Source organism: Berghia stephanieae, chromosome 2 (assembly GCF_034508935.2).
Source record: "Berghia stephanieae isolate SIO BIC M18660-M18661 chromosome 2, UCSD_Bste_1.3, whole genome shotgun sequence".
Taxonomy (NCBI): Eukaryota; Metazoa; Mollusca; class Gastropoda; order Nudibranchia; family Aeolidiidae; genus Berghia; species Berghia stephanieae.
The window spans coordinates 38,021,597-38,043,470 of record NC_088361.1 but is presented as its reverse complement, the minus strand read 5'-3'; the positions used below and the strand labels follow the sequence as shown (position 1 = coordinate 38,043,470).

The following is a 21,874-nucleotide window of genomic DNA, read 5'->3' as shown; positions in this document are numbered from 1 at the left end:
TATATAAACGCACAAGCTTTAATTGTTTTGGGTTTTTTTTTCTTTTCTAATAATGGCTTTGAACAAGGGTTGGTCTGACGCTCCCGCAATTGAGCTACTGGACCCCTTAAAGTCCATTAATTTGTTATTTGAACGTGCAATGCTTGAACGTGAGAGACCATGCAACCAGTAGTTGACCATACCTTGGTTTCTTAATTAACAGCTTGGAAATAAAATCCTGCGCCAAAACATTAATGTGTCCAAACAGTTCATCTGGGAAGTCCAGTTTGACCTGGGTGATGTTGCAAAATGTTTCGTTCTGGTCATCACCAGCAAATGGAGAACATGTTGTCAACATGACATACGTCAAAACACCCAAACTCCTGGAAAATTAAAGGAAAAGAAAAGTCAAAAGAGGGACATAATCAAAAAAACAAGATCCAGTAACATTTCAGATAATCAAGTAATCTTTTTTGTCAATTATTTACAAGTCAACCACCATTATTTTAAAAAAAAATAAAACAGAAAAGAAAAGAAAAATCGAAAAAAGTATAAAAGAAAATACAATGCCTTAGAAGTTAGAAAATATAACTTACTACCGTTCATAAGCAAATTAAATTGAGCTAATGAGGAAGGAAAGAGGAGGGGGTTCAACAAAGAAAATTATTCATATTGCAATGGAAATAGAAAGAGAGGTGTATTATAAGGTATGTACTGTGATATAAATATGTATTCTAATTGTCATACCACATGTCTGTTTGAATATTCAAGGGCTCATAGTCCAAGACTTCAGGAGCTGTGAATAAAATGTGTTTTAAAAAAAAGAAAAATCAGTTAAGTGGCGAAAAAATGAATCCTGACTTATATACATATCAGAAAACTGAGAGAAAAAATAACGGATGTATAATCAAAAAACAATTCAGGCACTTTGAAGCAAAACTGATGAGCAAGAAAGTGGTCCAGGTCACATGTGAAGCGAAAACAAAGTTGTTTGAAAATGATAATTCATTAAATTAGAAAAAAAATGAATCAAAGAAAAAACATTTTGTACATGAATTGAGTAAAACGTAATGAATTTGGAATACTGCCTAATTTTAAATCATCTCTTTACCCCAGCAATTTGTTCTCAATAGCTTACTCAGACCTGCCTGCTTGAAACTCTAAAATTTCGTATTTTTTTGGGAGATAAAAATTGTAGTTGCCATAGTTGACTTTAAAAATCAACAATTTACCCTCACAAGGATTAAATAACACTCCATAATCCTTAATATTATGTACTTGTCATCAAATTTCATTTTCCATAAATTTTAATTGCCAAGAAATGCTCATGAAGTTCTGAAATTGGAGGCAAAATTTCGTAATTCTATGAATTTTTCGTAAAAGTAGGTCTGCATACTTTAAAATTTCTGGATCATTTATTACTATTCAACTAGGAAAACCGATGATAGTTGTTCATTATAACTTAAAATGTGCCACATGTCACAGCATTGAAATGACATTTAGACACAGGCTAATATGACCCCCTTAAAACGTAATTTGGGGAGATGTGCACATTTCATGTTATCCTAATTTCAATGCCAATTTTCTTTTTTACTGACAACCTAGCTCAAAAATTAAACCCTGGGACCTAAAAGGCAATGTTATGTAACTAGTACTAGTTAAGATGTGTTACATGATCAACTTTCCTTATCTTGTATGATTCCCTACTTGTTTTGTTGTTTCCTTTGCCACATGAGGCAGAAAATTGACAGATTTTTTAAAGAGCATCATGGTTCACTAAAACATCAAACACCTTGCCAACTTACGATTCTTAATACTTACCAACATAGTCTGGAGTTCCTATGATGTCCCGGATATCTTCTCCTGTGTTTGTCAGGCAGGCAAACCCCAGATCACAGATTTTTACATCCCCATGAGGAAAAGGTTTTGTCAACAATATATTTTGTGGCTGAGGAATATACAGGATGAATTACTGGATTCAGCTACTAGAAAACTAAGATTTTCAAATTATTTATTCATTTACCTATTTGTCCAAAAATATGATTTCTGAATTGCAAACTTAAACGAAGTGGAGACAAAAAACAAAATTACATATATGTAAAACAGTCTCTAACTTTATATATAAATGAATGAATATATAAATAAATACAATTCTTGATTTCTTTAAATAAAGTAACGGTTGAAAGTTCCTGTTGTATGAAAATCAGCATACATAAATGAAGTAAGCCAAACAGAATCATCTTTTTCTAAAAAAAATTCGTACTTAATATTCAAACATTGATTCACATTTAAATTGGTTAGTTCTGTTTCATTGAGCATTTATTTTGATTGCATTGTATTTCAGGTGAAATGTGCTCCATTGTTAAAAAAAGAAATAAAAGAAATGAAATACAATCTCACCTTAAGGTCCAGGTGTACAATATTGTTGTCATGCAGGTAAGCAAGGCCCTCCAGGATTTGCACCAACAACTTGCGTACATCATCCTCTTGAAAAGACTCATTGATAACACATTCATGAAATAGTTCACCCCCAGAACAGCTGAAATCAAAGAAATATATAATCTTAGCTGCAATAAGTGCCATTCAAAAGCCCATTAGGTCAGATGTAACTCTATTCATAAGTTCTTCAATTACTGTAAGTTCAAAACCATTATTAAAATGATGATGAACGTGCTATTTCTTGCATTCTAAAAATGGCAAGCGATTGAATGTGATCAGTGAAAAGATGAGTGACAAAGATTGCAAAACTTTTGTGTTCTGTCCCTGGGCAGCAGTAGCTGCTAATGGTTATACTATAGCATTATGATGATCTTCCCATCTGCAAATTTTTTTCTATACTAATGAACTGTTATGCAATCACGTGGTAGCCGCATTGTCTGATGCAGATTGGCTTCCATAAGGTAGGTCCTTAGCGGTGGTCTGGTAGCTGCCACCCAATGTCTCCTCTTACATGTACAGAACCTAGGAAGCTTCTCGTCCAGCACAAAAGAAACGATGCCCCTCCAGGGAGCTGGGGTCAATATCTGCCTCGTAATTGCGTCACTTTCCAAAATCAGGGAAGCTATACAAAAGGGCCACCCCAGATTTCTTTTAGTGTTTAATTAGGGCAACATCAGTTATGTATTCGAGAGGAGTTTACCTCCTCTTCTAATCCTAAAATATGAGAGTACTTGGACCTTACAACCCATCAAATTAAGCTATGATGAAGGGAAAAGAGTATCCTTTATATTTTTATTTGTTCTAACATAAAAAAACAACTTTAAATAGCGCAACATCCACTAAATGTGCTCAAGGCACTTTACAAGGGGTCCCTGGCATAACAGCAACACTTAGCATTTAGGACTAGATATGACAATTTTTTTTGGAGACAACACTGTTAATGGCCAGGTTCTAATTTTGCACAAGAGTAAGGAGAGAGTAAAGAGCCTTTTCCAAGGACTCAACTATGCGCCGCTTAGATTGGGACTCAAACCCGAAACTTCTGATCTGAAGGTGAGTGTCATACCACTAGACCACATAGCCGCACGTAAGACGACCAATAATCTTACCTGCCTATATGCAAAAACGGTAAGTTTAGAACATGATATTTGAGCCAAACAAGGAAAGTACAAGTAAATGAATGAAATGTCAACTACTACAACAGCCGTCAAAGCAAAGCAAACAAGAGGATAGAATTCTTCGGTCTACTTTTAGACTTCAACTACTCCCTACAACTTGAAAATTAATCCATGAGGAAAATGTCTTCATGAATTAGCACCTCTCCAAATCCCCACACCACTACTTTAATCCTGTTAGAGATCAACATACCGAAACGCTCTAGACCGTCTATACAAAATTAAAATATTTAAAAAATCAATAAAGCATAGTCCAAATGGCAATATCCCTTTTGTCCCTATTTTTTTCTCTTCTTTTTAATCATTACGGCAACGGCTTCAGGCTTCAGTATAACGTTCAGGTAACTGGATTCTAATTCATCATCGAAAATTGTCTGTGGACTGAAAAGTTAATACCTATAGTGGAAAAGAGGAAAGTAACAGTCACACTTTAAACAAACTCAAGAACTTATTTTTGTGACAAGATGGTGAGGAGACGGAGGTGTTAAACAAGATAGGCACAGCTAAGCTCACAGAAATATTTACCAAGATGTTTAACCAGTTAACTTCCGTTCTCTAAAAAGACACTTATTTTAGATTTGGGCAGAAAATTCGTCCTTCAAATATCTATCGGTTTAAATGACCCTCATCTTGGCGGGACCTCGCGAGGCAGGGAGTTAGTAAGAGATGATGACACAACGAAAAACCTTGAATCAGGGAAGTAGAAGAAAGGTCAACATTGCAAAGAATGAATAGAACACCCACAAATTTTGTACAATAGTCCTGGAGAGCCATAAAGTTCACTGAGACAGAATAACAGGCAATTGCAATTGCTTACTACCCTTTGGAATGGACACTAGTTTACCTCAAAGTGTTTTTTTTTCTAACAGACCCAACTATCCAATCACTGCTCTCGCTCGCTCGCTCTCTCTCTCTCTCTCTCTCTCTCTCTCTCTCTCTCTCTCTCTCTCTCTCTCTCTCTCCTCTCTCTCTCTCTCTCTCTCCTCTCACACACACACACACACACAACTCTCTCTCTCTCTCTCTCTCTCTCTCTCTCTCTCTCTCTCTCTCTCTCTCTCTCTCTCTCTCCTTCCTATCACAGCAATGTCCAACTGATGAGAACATCAACGACAATACAGAACTTCCCCTTTGTATTGTAGAGATGGCCCTTGGGTTTCTCAACTCAACAAACATAATATATTGTCCAAGGGTGGGATATTAAGGTTCAATTTTATATAAAGTTGAATTACAAAAAAAAAAATCCCTTTTAATCTATTAAACGATCATCTCTTTTGAATCGGTTAAAAAAAAAAAATTAGAAACATAAAAATATCCTCTATATAAAAGCCTTGCTTTGCCTCACGGCTATTGTGGTGGTTTTTATTTCATTCATTTCCCTAGTTTGAATTATAAACATTTTCTTTTGTAATCGGTATATATACAATATCCCAAGTATTGACTATAAATTAGGTAACATGAGTCCGGACTTGGGAAGCTAGCTGGATTGATAATCGTTAGCTCAACTGTCAGTTTGAGGCGTGTCGTATTATAATTATTATTGTTACCATCGACCTGGCCACGGTAACAACGGGGCGATGGATTACCATAAAACTTACTTAAATCGATTATCATAGGATTGTCATAAATATCATTATTTATTTCATATCGTGTAGACCGGACAAATAATAAATACTAGCATATTAACGGGTACTAGAGCAGTTATATAGCGCAATATCCACTAAACGTGCTAAAAGCGCTTAACAAGAAGTCCCTCGCCAAGAGCAACACTTAAAATGTCAGACATGATACCTGTTAAGCAATATTATTACCCCCCCCCCCCCCCCCCCCCCGGACAGATAAAACGTTACTCGTTTTACACCTGAGCACGATGAGATACTTTGAGTAAAAAGCCTTTTCCAAGGACTTAATTATGAGCGGGACTCGAACACTGGACCTTCCTATTCCAAGGCCACTGCCATACCACTAGACCAAATAGCCGTACTGTGAGTTGAGTATGAGGCATAACCTCACTACATACGTAATTTAGTCGATCGCAAAACCCAAACGATAGAGTGAAGCATCGTCCGATTCACTGTTTGAGCACTAAAAGCGATGCCCAACGATACTTCTATAATATCAAGATTGTGTACCTAAGGCGCTTTGTGTACAGAATGGAATGCGCCCTCTACAAGCTTAGTAAGCAGGGTTCAACTCGACAAGTCACTAACAGGTAAAATGGTACGTTACAACATCACAAGTGAGTGAACAGCGGGATGTCGTACATTCATACAAACACATACATACATACATACACGAATACATGAATACATACATACAAACATACATACATACAAACATACATATATACATACATACATACATCCATCCATCCATCCATACATACATACATACATACATACATACATACATACATACATACATACATACATAAAGAGGGAGAGAGAGAAAGAGAGAGAGAGAGAGAGAGAGAGAGAGAGAGAGAGAGAGACAGATGTCACCTAATTGATGGGTCATCGCAGTCATTGAAGCATGTGAAGTATGCGTATAAAAACAAATGCTCCGTAACAACGGCAGTAATAAAAAAAAAGAACAAAAAAAAAAAAAAAGAAAGAAATAATAATAATAATAATAATAATAATAATAATAATAATAATAATAATAATAATAATAATAATAATAAGAAGAAGAAGAAGAAGAAGAAGAAGAAGAAGAAGAAGAAGAAGAAGAAGAAGAAGAAGAAGAAGAAGAAGAAGAAGAAGAAGAAGAAGCACAGTCGATAAATTGAAGCGCCGATATTGTTACAAGATAAAATATAAAAAGGCGTGTATAATGTATAACCGAACTAGGCATAGCAGGGTTTTTTCCCTCGCTATGTGGCCTTGAGCACGTTATCTAGCCCTAGCTTCCCTTGAAGCACTGCACTGCGGCTGACGCTAGGCTCATTAAAGTCTTCCCAAATTTATTTCATTTTTCACATTTATTACTCTATTTCTTATTTTGGCAATAGATTTTTCTTCGAATGTTATATCTCCTTTGTCAGGTATGGTATCAAACATCCCTTTTCACAGCTTAATCACAAGCAGTCATTCAATTTATCATTTGTTGTATTGTTATGCCAAGGCTGAATTTAAACGAGGCAATAAGGAGACTAGGAAGAAAAAGATAAATCTTATACATTGACCAATCAATGGCCTTCAGACGGAACGAAATCATATCCATGAGTCGGAAAAAAAAAAGAACAAAAAAGGCAAACAAAGCAAAACAAAACAAACAAATTCGCTCTGCTCATGGACATGGCCGAATAGAACAAAGAAATTTTATCAGATAAAATCCTTGAGGAAAACTGGGAAGCGTATTGAGCAAGATAAAACAAAGAGTTTACGCAATATAAGTCTTTAATTTAATGTATGGGATTAAAACGTTTTGTCTTCTTTTATTATTATTTTTATTTTTAAAAATATATTTTTCTTAAATATTTAGTATACATTGAAACAGTATGTCATTTTTTTTTTAAATTTTTTCAACGACAAATCATCAATCAAAATCCCTTTTTTATGTTTAATACCATTAATTCATCCATCCATCCATCCATCCCTCCATCCATGATCTGAACCCGGCCAGTCATCCATCCATCCATAAACCCACCCATTCATCCACCTTTTCGCCCATCAATCCTACATAAACAGTATCATGATACCCACGTAAGCGATGAGATTATTCTAACAAGCTATTGGCAAGTCCCAACTATTATGAGCGTGAGATGCGAGAGGTCTGAAAGGGTCAGAGCTTGACAATGTCAGGAATGCCCACAACAACAATAACACACCTGTATAGGATACGGATAGGAAATACATAGATCATAAACCTACGTGGTTTAACTCCTTCCCTGTTAGACTGGATTTCTTTCAAAATCATAATCTCTTGTTTATAACTACAGACTTGGCCCCGTTTCACAGAGAGCGGTAACGGCATCGACACGGCTCCACTCACACCGCTGATATGTCACACTATGTGTATACAATAAGATATACTTTCTGATTAAAAGTGACATCGAACTATGCCTAAAAAGGCTAAACACGAATAAGGAAAGAAACTCTCTCTCTCTCTCTCTCTCTCTCTCTCTCTCTCTCTCTCTCTCTCTCTCTCTCTCTCTCTCTCACTCTCTCTCAATCTGTATATCTATCTATCTATCTTTATATCATCATCATCATCATCATCAATATTCACATTGATTTTCCAGTATCGTATCTAAAATTCCAATTTTACACAAAAAACAGGTGATTAAGTAATTCACGAATTTTTTTTTGTTTTGTTTGTTTTTAAGGGTTTTACGGCGCTTGCAACACATTTAGGTTATATCAGCGTCAGTAAAAAGGAAGAAAATGGGGTAGTAAAAAGTTATAGAATTACAATTAAAGCATCCAAGAAAAAGTAAGACAAAGGGAACTGGGAACAAATAGGGATCAGATGTAGATTCCAAGAGCATACCTTCAATGTACTTAGTTTGAGATCACCAATAAGTCTCATCCGGACACAAGCACGGCCCCCACTAAGAGGAACACACTCAAATGCTTACATTATAAATTATAACAAATATAATAATACATAACAGAAAGATGATTTACAAGGAAAAAAATATCATCTCCCAAAACAATAACTATGCATTTGACTGTCTTCCTCCCAGCCAGGACCCCGACCAGAGCCAGGACAAAACCAAGCAATCTCATTCCAAGACAAAGACAGAATGCAAGTTGGAAAACAATATAGGGGGATAGAAGACACAATAAGTACCTCCTTGCCCACTATGGGAGGTAGGAACCCCACCCAGTAATTCACGAATGAAAAGCACTGGAAACCATACTGTGTTGTTAACACATGTGAGTAGCTGAGCTGAGTTTACGATACGTTCTGAATGTGGAAGACGTAATATTGTCCGCATCGATTAGGACTGCTAGCTTGTGCCAAGGCTGAACGTCAAAACGGCACATCAGAAAGGTAAGGTCGAGTAAAGAAACAATTGGACAGGGAAGGGTTGAGAAAGATGGACACATATTGATATAATTGTAGACCAAAACAATAATAAGAGAGAGAGAGAGAGAGAGAGAGAGAGAGAGAGAGAGAGAGAGAGAGAGAGAGAGAGAGAGGAGAGAGAGGGGGGGGGGGGGCGAGGGAGAGAAACAGAGAGGGGAGCGGGAGGAAGGACAGTGAGAGAAAGAGACGTGAGGGAGAGACGAGGCTGGGCAGAAGGGAGGGAAAGCACAGAGGTTTTTGGGTGTTTTTTTTTTTTTTAATAGAGAGAGAGAGAGAGAGAGAGAGAGAGAGAGAGAGAGAGAGAATGAAGGAAGGAAGGAGAGAAGGTGCGATTGAGAAACAGGGGTGAGGGAGAGAGAAGGAGAAGAGGTGAGGGAAAGTACAGAGTAAAAAAAAAAAATAAATAAAGAGTTCCTGTAATTTATATCAGTCCTGATCTACATCGAAAATATTATAACAACGTCGATCTAGAATCGTGTTGGAAGGGACTAGAAGGAGAACATTAAAAATATAGCCGAATTGATGATAATTAGGTAATGTAAAGTTTGTTTATTTATCTATTTGTTTTGAAGTTTAACAAACAAAACCCATTCTTAAAACAACAACAAAAGGCCTTTATTTTCATTCAGAATTTTTAGACTTAATAATTCAATTTTGATTTGAATGATCAGATCCACCCCGACATAATACCGCTTTGAGACGAGTAAGTCGCATATTTCCTCATCATTAGTCATTTGTAATATCCAATTGTCTGCCCGATACTTTTGGGTGTGTATGTGGGGGAGTAGGAGGGGATCATTGGGACCTGATATTGAATTAAAAATCTGTGGTTTTGTGGTTTGCTTCGTCAATCCTGCATTTTAATAAATCCACATATTTTTAATTAAAAATCGGGCCCCCAATGATCCCCTCCTACCCCCCTCCCCCCCCCCCCCACACACACCCAAGAGTTACATGGGCATGTCATCCGGTGGCTATAATTAATTGCCCTCTGGAATTGCGTCAATAATTTCTGAATGATTTCATCTATTAAAGGTTTTTCTTTTTAAGAAAAAAAAAAAAAAAAAAATTGGTGAACACTCCCGTGTAAGAACATTAATTCATAATCTCAGTAATGTTTAACCATTTATCGTTCAAAAAAAAAAAGGTTATTGTGAAAACGAGGGGGAAGGGAGGGGGGAGGGAGAGAGAGAGAGAGAGAGAGAGAGAGAGAGAGAGAGAGAGAGAGAGAGAGAGAGAGAGGGCATTAGCTATTCTTTGACAATGAAACGCAGAGGCAACGGCCTCGCCTATTGAAATGCCTAACCTTCCTGAATTGAAACTTCTGAGAACATAACTTAGTTTTGAAAGTATGCACTGATGATACGTGCAGGAGTATCAACCTCCCACATTTACTCATACAGCTTTCTTTGTAAAAAGTCACATTATTACGTATTTGGCAAGGGTTCACAATAACAAATTTTTGTGCATATACCGGACGGCGACTTGATGACAAATTATTCAGAGTCAAGATTTTTTTAAAATAAATTGAATAGAATCCAGGAACCAATTTGAGGTTGCTGTTAAAAGCATAACAGCACCCTATGTGGATGACAGATCTGTGCTGTTATAATTTACTACATATGGGCGGTAATTAATTATTATGTATTATGTTCAAGCCGTTGTATTTTCGCATCCCTGTTTGATATTTTTATAATAAGCTATTGTTATTATTTTGTCAGATGTAAAAATAATTTCGCGACTTACTCTTTTTGAACAACAACAAAAATAAAAAATAAATAAATAAAAACAAAAATTAAGTAATATCATTATAAAATAAAATAAAAATCTAAATAAAACTTATTAATTAACCTGATATGATAATTTAAATTCATTGTTAAACCTCGAAGTCAAAGAATTTTTTATTTGTAAATGCAAATAGGCTAGGCATCCCCACACCTCCCCTCCTAGGCATATACACTCCTTGATTGAGTGAACAGATTCTTGATCTAGCTTGCAACCGAAATGTTTCCTTAGTCAAAGCATGAAACTGCGCAGAGGGTAAGGCATTAAAACATAAACACACACACACACACACACACATACACATACATACATACATACATACATACACACACATACATACATACATACATACATACATACATACATACATACATACATACATACATACATACATACATACAGAGAGAGAGAGAGAGAGAGAGAGAGAGAGGGGGGGGGTGGTAGCGGGGAAATAAGTAAATCTATAAAACGAGTTAATTCCAATTCATTCCAATGCAAATATTCGTTATCGAAGAATTGACGACAGAATTTAATTGCCTTCCACAAGTCACCAAAGAATAGAAAATTGATTTTTTTTTAAATACTGTATGACAACCATGACCAAAAGTTCTTATTCATACCGGTTATCATAGAGAAATACCAACCAATCAACAACATCAACAACTAAAAAAAAAAAAAAAAAAACAAGAGCATTTATATATACAATATCCAATAAATAAATGTGCTCAGAGCGCTTTACATGGAGTCCCTAGCCTACAACAACATTCAACGTACAAAGACGAGACATGACGCCTGTTTGGCAAAATTACAACTTTTCTTCCCCACAGAGACAACGCTGTTAAAGGCCAGTACTCGTTTTAACCTGGATACGGTGAGAGAATTAAGCAAAGAGCCTTTTCAAAGGACAACTATGCACAGCTCAGATCGGGACTCGAACCCTTGACCTTCCAGTCCAAATTCGAATGTCATATCACTAGACCACATAGCCGCACAATCAAGTAAGACTGAAATCGTATTCTGGTGTCATGATCATTATTATGACTTATAATTATTAAGAATAGTACTTAGACTAAACTGAGATAAGAAAAGCATCCTTGAAATTTGTTTGATTTTTTTGTTTTGCTTGTTTGTTTTTTTTGTTTTGTTTTGTTGATGTCTTTTGTTTTTCAGGTAAATACAATTTAAGTTTTGGAAAATCTTTTATCAGAAAGATAAACCACTGCCAAAGGTTCTCTTACATCTGAATTGAATGGACTGAATAAGAATATAAACCATCAATTAAAGTGGAATATAATCGTGATCTACTGCTGTTAATCTGCTTCATGACTATTAATACACTGCGCAATCTGTATAGCAAAGTGGACGCATCCTTGAGAAGTTGTTCCAGGTAATCGCAAAAAACTTTGACCCAGTTATTAATTAGAGAGACAACTGCAGTAGCATAAGTGCTCTCTCTCTCTCTCTCTCTCTCTCTCTCTCTATATATAATATATATATATATATATATATATATATATATATATATATATATATATATATATATATATCGTGTGTGTGTGTGTGTGAGAGAGAGAGAGAGAGAGAGAGAGAGAGAGAGAGAGAGAGAGAGTAGAGTAGAGAGAGAGAGAGATCACCAGTCTGACGTGCAGACACAATAATTGACATCCGACAAGTGAGCTAAAGTTGACATAGTGATCAGGTTAAGAATAACGGGAGTCATCATGAACTAACCACATAATAATATGTAACAACATAATATTCCCGATACGTGTTATTTAATAAATGAACGAACGAACGAAAAGTTCTCTCAACCAACGTCGTATCTCGGGAGAAATTTGAAAATTGAAATAGTTTCATGGAGATAAGATACGAGAGAATTACAAGCCATTTACAACGAGCAAATCTGCTTTTTCAAGCACAAGATTAAAATATCTCAATACTGGTTTTTAGATTTTGATTTAACGTAACAATTTTCGGCGACTCGTGGAAAATCAACTCTGACAACCGTTTTGCACCATTAAATATGTTGTCCTATTCTCTTTTTTCCGAGTAGGGAGAGCTAAGAAATAAGAGAGAGAAAGAGAGAGAGAGAGGGATAGATAGATAGAGAGAGAGAGAGAAAGAGAGAGAGAGAGAAAGAGAGAAAGAGAGAGAGAGAGAGAGAGAGAGAGAGAGATACCTGCTTTAATTTTTTTTCCACAGTTGGCTACCAAAATAAAAGCAAAATGACGGCCTCTAGCAGGGACCACTCTATTTGTAGGGAGGCCGGCACGATGTCAGATTGGCCAATCTAGTGGACCACAGATAACGTGTTAATGTCGATCGTCTAATAACTGAATTCTGTTTTCCCTTGTCAAACTTGGATTGAACCCCCCAATATCATTATGTCGGGATGAGCCGAATGAAGAGAATTGTGAAAAAGATCAGAAAAATTTGTTATGAATTTTTTTTCTTTCTTTTCTTTTCTTTTTTCTTACAGTAATTGAAGAAACTAAATTCAGATTCCTCAAATTTCAATAAAGCCACAGTCATTCCGACACAGGAAATCTCAGGTTTGAGAGTTTGTGACAAGATGAGGGTCGTTTTAATCGATCGATATTTGAAGGAAGAAAATTTGAATACACTTTTTTTATTGTTTTATTTTGTTTGTTCGTTTACAGTATGGCAGTTTATAGGATTGACATTCCGGTATACATTACAATTCAATCACAAGAAAGGCTTCTGCTGTGATCTGATTGTACGTCATCAGAATGATATTTTAAATATGAAGTCGTACAAGGAGGCTTTGAATAAGGGCTTTGTTTGTTTTGTTTGTGTTTTTTTGTGTTTTTTTTTTTTTTGTATTTTGTTGGGGGAAAAGGGGGTGGGGGTGTTAGTTCTTTTTTGCAATGATTTTTTTTTTAATTCCTTTAGTTGTGTGTGTTTTTGTTTATTTTTTTTTGTTTTTTTTTTTTGTTTTTATTTATTTATTTATATTTTTTTTTTGTCTAATTTAATTTCTTCCTCCTTTTTGGTGATTTCATCTCAGAATAAAAGGAAATAAAGTATTTTAAAAACGAACGCGGTGCGGCGGAACTAAGGAAGGTGGAAGGGAAGAAGATAGAGCAATATATTTTGTGGTGTTGCGTATGCTACTCGATATGATATTATTATCAATCCTTTGATATTATTACACATTATCTAGAATGAATTTGGTTTTTCAAACACACACATATAATAATAATAATAATAATAATAATAATAATAATAATAATAATAATAATAATAATAATAATAATAATAATAATAATAATAATAATAATAATAATAATAATTCTTTGTTAAAGAACGGCCCGGGACATTCGTTTTAGAAAACAAATGGTAAAAACGACACATCATTTTATTAACGCCACGGAAGTAAAGTTAATGGATGTCAAACATAAAATCACGGCTTCAGCAGGAGGAACAAGCAGTCAGCAGCAGCAGGCAGTCATTGAAACCAAATGGAACTAATAACAATAGCAATACATAATATTGAATCCCCGGCAGGCAAAGTCCACAAAACCGCCACCAGCAACAGAAGCAGGTTGAATCAACACAGACTTATTACCGTGTTTGCTACAGGTTAACAAAGGGAACACGAGGCAGCACCGATCGACCACAATGAAAACATCGGCGAGATCGAAAAGGCATCGAAGTCAAACCTCCCAATTTTACAATAATATTATTATTATCATTTCCAATTCTTTCAAGAGAAATCCATCCATTAACGGCAATGTGGTCTTGTGGTTTGACACTCGCTTTCGGATCGGAAGGTCCTGGGTTCGAGCCTCGGTCGGCGCATAGTTAAGTCCTTGGAAAAGGCCATCTACTCACATTCTCTCACCGTACTCAGGTGTAAAATGAGTACCTGGCCGTTAACAGCATTGTCTCTGTCCGAAAAAATTATAATATCGCCTAACAGGCGTCATGTCTTGTCCTAAATGTTAAATGTTGCTGTTGGACAGTGACCCCTTGTAAAGTGCTTTGAGCACGTTTAATGGATACTGCGCTATATAAAAGCTCAAAAAGACAAAAGCTAAATTAACCAGTTGAGGACCGTAGTCATACTCTGGAAAGACACATACTTAAAAAGTTGGCCTGAAAACTCGCCCTTCAAATATCAATCGTTTTAAATGACCCTCATCTTGGCAAAAACTCTCAAACTTCCGCGAAGTCTCATGTTTGAGAGTTTTTAACCAAGATGAGAGTCATGTAAATCGATCGATATTTGAAGGGTGAGTTTTCTGGCCAAATCCCAAATCTTTAAATACATGACTTTATAGAGTACGGCAGTTAAACTGGTTAAAAATGAACAATTATTTCAACGTGGTTTAAAGTATTGTCATCTTATTCTTCTATAAAATGCGATAAATTATTAAGAATGGTAAGGAACTTTTTTTTTTCCAAGTAATTTCAGAGAATCAAACTTTTTAAAAAAATGAATATTTTCAATAAAATTTCAATGTCTTATGATTTTTAGGAAAAAGAACCCTTGGAAGTTACTTTCGCAAAAATAACTTGTTTACGGATATTCCCTCTTGTCTTTATTGTCTTCGTTGCAAGGAGTTGTGACGGCGCGAGCTCTCGCGACCTTTTCAAATCACGACAAAAAGGTCATAAAAAGAAAGGGGAAAGACGTGCAACTGCGGAAGAAAATAGGGATAGTATACATGACACACACATACTGTATCTAATGGGTAATCAAGATGATTTTCCCATCATTCAATTTTAGTGCAACAGTGAGAATAAATTCAAAATTGTATTTAAGTCGCAAGACCAACGAAATTCTTTTTCAAAGTTAATGATCAACGACGGTAATTAGTTTGGTCTTTGTTTTTAACCCCCTCCTGCTCGAAATATTTTTAAAAGAGGTCTAACATTGCCGTACACTAAAAGAAGAAGAAATAACAACAACAACAAAAAAAAACAACAACAAAAATTAATTTAAAAAAACACAAACACAAAACAAACAAAAAAAAAACAACAAAAGATATTTAAAATTTTGGCCAGAAAACACGTCCTTCAATAAATATCGATGACTCACAAAAAACTCTCAAACATGAAACCACTTTCAGTTCAAGGGCGCCTAAGACAATGTAAGAAACGGTTTAAAGGCGCATGAGAAAAAAGTAAGACAAACGAGAAAAGTTCACAAAGTACACAAAATCAGCAAAAACCCCAGTACCCAGCCAGAGGCCACCGAGTACCTAATACTCCGACGCATGCACGACCCCCCCCCCCCCCCCCTCCTCCCCCCCTCCAACTCCACCCAACCAAAAGTGAAACACACAGATGAGTTGTTCTTTAAACTTAAACCTGAGCTTTTGTATAACGCAATCTCCACTATACGTGCTCAAAGTGCTTGATAAAGGGTCGTTGACCAACAGCAATATGTAATATGTAGAACAAGACATGACGCCTGTTCGGCGAAATTACATTTTTTTTTTCTTCTAACGAGACAACGCTGTTAACGGCCATGTAATCATTTTACACCCGAGTACGGTGAGAGAATGTGAGTAAAGAACCAAGAACTATGCGCCGAGCGAGACTGGAACCAATGACCTTCCGATCCGAAAGCGAGTGTCATACCACGAAGCTATATTATAGCCGCAAACATAATCGGAAAGATGATAAACTAAAACACACTAGGCACCAGATGGGACTCAAATCCAACACTCTCTTGTCCGGAAGAGACTCCAGCCATGACCTAAAACCAAGACGTCTGCTTCTTAAACAAACAGATAAAAAGGGGTTCATCGGAACAGCTTAACAATCGCTCGCCCACACGGAAACCCAAGTTAAGATTTTTTAATATATATATATATATATAACCAAAATTCATTAAATAGCCTCAGAAACAAAAGCAATTGTGTAAATGCCATAAAAAGTTACAATTGTGTTGGCGGAGGAGGAGGAGGAGGGGTTTATTATTGTCGTTTCAATTCTTTCATGGATCTAAATCATTTATGGGTGGACATTTCATCATTACACAACAAGAGTAAAGCCGGGACAATCCAGTGGCGAGGTGATTAAACAACTCACTTCAAGAGGATGACGTGTTCGAATCCCTTTGGGCATTCCGGAATGGAATTCTCAAAGATGGGCATGATAATAGAAAGGTCCGTCAACTATGCGTATACTGACTTTACGCCCGTATTTCAGTTTAAACGAATGCAATATTTGCTACGAATATATATATATATATATATATATATATATATATATATATATATATATATATATATATATATATATATATATATATATATATATATATATATATATATATATAATAAGAGGATGCACAACTTGTCCAAAAAAAAAAACATTAACAAAAAGTTTCGACAAGTAAAGGATCAATTTAATTCACCGATGTTTGAGAGGGGGAGTGGGGGATGGGGTGGAAATGACCAAATAACAAATAAGCCGTTTTGTCAGTGAACAACTGAAATACAATTCTATTATTATTTGGTTTCACAAAAAAGGTACCAAAACTGGAAAAGACCTATTGTTTAAAAACACTTTTTGAAATTAAAATTCCTGGTCATATTTAATATCATTTAATATGCTATTCTATCATTTATTAATTTAATCATGAAAAAGAAGGAAACTATAATTAAACTTACATCAATCCCATTATTTCGGGGCAGGTCTAACCATGCAACCAACACTTAATTGATAAGTATCACCAAACCAATTCTCTTTGAAAACTTCCAACTATGTATAAGACTAGGGAAGCAAAGAAGCATTTAAGCATCTACTTCCGGGTTAAATTTTTTATGATACAGTAACAGCCCCTCCCTAAAATAACAAATTAAGGCATAATCTTACATCTGTCATATGATTAACCCATGCAGTACATTCTTCTAAACTAATAATAGTTGTCCACCCCCCTCTCTCTCTCTCTCTCTCTCTCTCTCTCTCTCTCTCTCTCTCTCTCTCTCTCTCTCTCTCTCTCTCTCTCTTGTTAAATTTATCCAACAACGAAAACTGCTGTAGCGAAAAGGTTATCAACGCGCACATATGTAAAAAATAATAAAAAAGTTTAAAACCCACACTCACACACACACAAATATACATACGCGCGCGCGCACATATGAATCAATCCAACCATTCTAACCATACATGCTAAGGGCACAATTAAATTATAATCTCTGATACAAAATACACCCCCTACTCAATGCGAATCAAGACGCCATCTCCGCCATTAAAAATTCACATGGTGCATAGGTAGACACCATTTGATTTTATACCCCAATTCAATTCGAACCAACAACTGTTGCCCGGTCATCGTGATTTCTGCCTTATTAAACAATACACAAGGTGTTACATGAATATGAGTTTTTCATTCTTTATTCATAATGAAACGGCGTGACATAATATCTGCTGGCTGTAATGATCTACAACAATAATATATGAAACTGTAATTATCTACAATACATTTGAGGATAATGTTTTATGTATGTGAATGTGTAATATAAGTCTCTCTCTCTCTCTCTCTCTCTCTCTCTCTCTCTCTCTCTCTCTCTCTCTCTCTCTCTCTCTCTCTCATTTAAAATAAAATACTTACTATTCAGTGACAAGGATGAGTTCTGTGTTGGTTTCAAAGACTTCTCTGAGAGAGACCAATCGTGGATGGGTCATGGCAAATTCCAGCATAACGACTTCCCTCAGGATCTCATCGCGACAACTCTTGCCCTTGCGTCGCTTGCGGATGATCTTGGCCGCAACTATCTCCCCTGTCTTTATATTTAAACATTTCTTTACTACAGCAAATTTTCCCCTGAATGAAAGAAAAGGAGAAAACAATAAGTAAATGTGTGAAGGCTTTTTCAGTAGTAATTTTGTATTCAAACATAAATAAAGATCACAAATTGCATAAAACGCCAAAAAGCTGTTAGCATTAATGTTGAATACGATTAAGTGCTGTGCTAATAGATGGCGAATACGATTACTGATGGCGAATATGATTACTTCCCGTTGAATCATGCCCTCGCCTCATAATTACGGATTTTGTTTGACAAATAATCTGCTGCGTCTAATATTATGTGTTAGAGTGAAAGAGTTCAGAAACAAGTATACAAAAATTGAAAAGTCTGTGCTTTCTGTTGTACATTATGAAAACGCCTCTTTTCTTCTTCATTTAAGTCACACTCAGAAATATTTAATTCAAACACCGATGAATAAAGATGATGCTCAAGCTTGACAAAAAAAATTTTAAACTAAAAAAAAAAAAAATAAATAAAAAAATTCTTAAGACTTCCAAGATGTGCAAGTCGGCTTTCCTGAAGCGGGTTATATTATGAATTTGACCCAATGATGTATTTAAACCCAAAAAAAAAAGGCATCCGAGCTTTAAATGGACTGGTGACCCGCCCAAACAGAATTGACGTAGCAACAAAATCAAAGAGACTGGACGCACTGAGAGAAAGTGGGAGGGTGTGGTGTAAATGTAAAAATACATAACATATAAACATAAGTAAAAAAAAAAACAGAACACAGTAAGAATGAGAGGAAGGAGGAGGAGGAGGAGGAGGTGGAGGAGAAGGAGGAGGAGGAGGTGGAGGAAGAAGAAGACGGCAGGCAGAAAATGGGGAAGAAGATAAAGATGATGACAATGAGAATGAGATTGAAACCCCATACATATAAGGAATTTATTTGACAAGCCGATAGGACTTCTTATCTCGGAGACAAAACATAATGAGGCGTGGAATTGGACAGCCAGTGAGGACAATCATTTTGGAATCATATTTCAGAACAGTAGCCAACGGCAACGGGACGTCACGACCAAAGTCACGGCCATTCATTCAGACAAAAGACGGAAAAAACTCTCTCACTCTCTCCCGCGTATCAATAATGAATAATGCATAATTCTGACGATATTGTCCAGTAGACACTAACTACATTATATAAATGCATCCTGTGCACCCCCCCCCCCCCCCCGCCCCGACTAAATAAATAACTTGCACTCAACACGCAGCATTCATAACATATAATTAAAAAACAAACAAACAACAAAAAAGGCATCTATTATGAGGAGAAGCATTCGAATGGATAATTGCATATCTGAAGTTGGGTTTTACACGAGATATTCAAATTTGATTTTGCAGGGGGTTATGGATCCAACGGTTGACTGGACTGCGGAACAATGCTAGTTATGCACTGAAATGCATATTTATACTGCGCAATTAATGTGTTTTCCCGACTTCAGTATACTAGGCATTGCTCCATAATTTTTCCAGTTAAAGGACACATACTGCAATGGAACCAAACTTCCATCTCATACCGTATAAGTCACCCTTTAGTCAACCTTCATTTTATAATAACATAATATCTGTCAGTGCCTTACCTCCAGCATATAATCACATCTGAGTACTATAAACCCACTACTCCCCCCCCCCCCCCCCCCCACACACACACCCCCACCCCATCATTTAACGAGAGTACCGAGGTTATCAAGTCATCTTAATTATACGCACTCTTGCTAATCAGCCACATTATTTAACTGATTAATTTTAGTTCAATATCTATCCATTGATTTCTCTATTTTTTACTATTTTTATTTTTATTTTAATAACTGCAGACTTTTGATTGATGAGCATGAAGCCATACTCATAATATGATAAGTATCGACGTGTACTTATTTGCAGGTCTGATTACCCAAATCTATTCCCCAAAGCAACGCAAAATATTGTTCATTGCAACAGTATTGCTAAATCAAGCCCATAATTGCGTTAGGTTATCAGACCTGCTACGATGTGTATCTAGATAGGTGCGTAATTTAAAATAAATAAATAAATAAACAAATCAATAAATCAATTAATCAAATCAAAAAATATAATTCAAAAATCACATCTGGGTCGAGAGAGACAGAGAGGGAGAGAGAGAGAGAGAGAGAGAGAGAGAGAGAGAGAGAGAGAGAGAGAGAGAGAAGGGGGGGGGGGGTGGCAAAAGCTTTACCACGATCAGTTTAAAACTTGACTTTGTTACAAGACGATACGCTACAATTAAAACCCAAATATAAAAATAAACCCAAAGTAAAAGCCCGTTTACTTTTGCCATGATCGACAGGCCTCTCTTGTTGGTCTGCTCGGGTTCGAAATGCGTATACCAGATATTCTTGTAATATTTCATTATGAGTTTAAATATTGTGTTCAGGAAGAAAAATACATAAGCTTCATTTGTGGCGGCTATGTGGCCTTGAGGTATGACACTCGCCATCGGACCGGCAGAGTTGAGTCCTTGGAAAAAGTTCTTTACTCACATTTTCTCACCGTACTCAGGACTAAAATGAGTATCTGGCCTTTAACAGCGTTGTTTCTGTTGGAAAAAAAAATTGTAATATCGCCTAACAGGCGTCATGTCTCGTCCTTCTTCTTTTCTTCTTCTTCGGTCCTACTTGTTAAGTGTTACTGTTGGCTAGGTAAAGCGCTTTGAGTAACGACTAGTGGAAATTGCTCTATATAAATGCTCAAGTATGTTGTTATAGTGGAGTTTCAGTGTAACAGATGTCCAGATACCTATCCACCTGGCCCCCAATGTATGTCAGTCAAGATATACATCTTCCTTTGCAAGTTTTGCACAATGGGGAGTTTAATATTTGTATATTTCTTACTTGAAAGCGCCATTAAGTGCTTTCCATTATTTTTATATTATTTTTCCTTTTCACATCGACTTACTTAAAAATCCAGCAGTCAATAAAATTGGTATCAATTCTGTATCTCTAATGCTTTAACGATTCAATCAATCGGTTATGCACGATGTAACAAGCACCTAAAAACCAAGAGCTTCAAAGTGATACTAATACACACATCATTATTGTTAAGCATGATGAATGCCATACGGCGGCAAAATGAATCAATAATTCATCATGACTCATTGTGTGGAATATGAGATGCAAAATGGAGACACAAAGATTTTTGGGCAGCGTGGCTCAATGGTACGGTCTTTGCTTCGTACCCGAAAGGTACCGAGTTCGATCACCCGCCGCTGCGCTGCTCTAGCTCAATTTGCCGCACTGCATTGCGGCTGACGCCTGGGTTTAACATTCTTCCCTTGGAATAGACCCTCGAAACAAATTTCTCCGGCGTGATGAACGAAGGGAATTTTTTTCTTCTAATTAATTAAAAATGATCAATGTCTATGGCGGATAAATTGATTTGCAATTGGTGTGTAGAAAGGACTCGTTTAACCAGTTACCCTCCGTATCCTGGAAAACCATGTTTTAAAAATTTGGCCAGAAAACTCGTCCTTCAAATATCGATCGATATAAATGACCGTCATCCCGGCAAAACCCCTCAAACATGGGACTTCGCGATTCACAAAACACGCGTCATGTCAAAAAATACGGTGCCCCCTGCACTCTGTAGAGTTCTTGGAACACATTCGGCGGATATTGCACAACATAAAGGATAATTTTGTTGGGCTTTTGATTTCCTTAT

At 36.3% G+C, this 21,874-nt stretch overlaps 1 protein-coding gene across 2 annotated transcripts in view; it reads right to left on the bottom strand.

The window, feature by feature from the left end:
- Positions 1–21,874, bottom strand: part of LOC144964827 (serine/threonine-protein kinase 17B-like) — a 37,862-nt gene that overhangs the window by 6,010 nt on the left and 9,978 nt on the right. For both annotated transcript variants that reach the window (XM_078899483.1, XM_078899484.1), the window contains exons 3-7: positions 18,004–18,216; positions 2,380–2,518; positions 1,801–1,927; positions 727–775; positions 183–362 (exon numbers count right to left, since the gene is read on the bottom strand). In XM_078899483.1, coding sequence (XP_078755609.1) covers positions 183–362; positions 727–775; positions 1,801–1,927; positions 2,380–2,518; positions 18,004–18,216 — 708 coding nt within the window. The remainder of the gene's footprint in view (positions 1–182; positions 363–726; positions 776–1,800; positions 1,928–2,379; positions 2,519–18,003; positions 18,217–21,874) is intronic.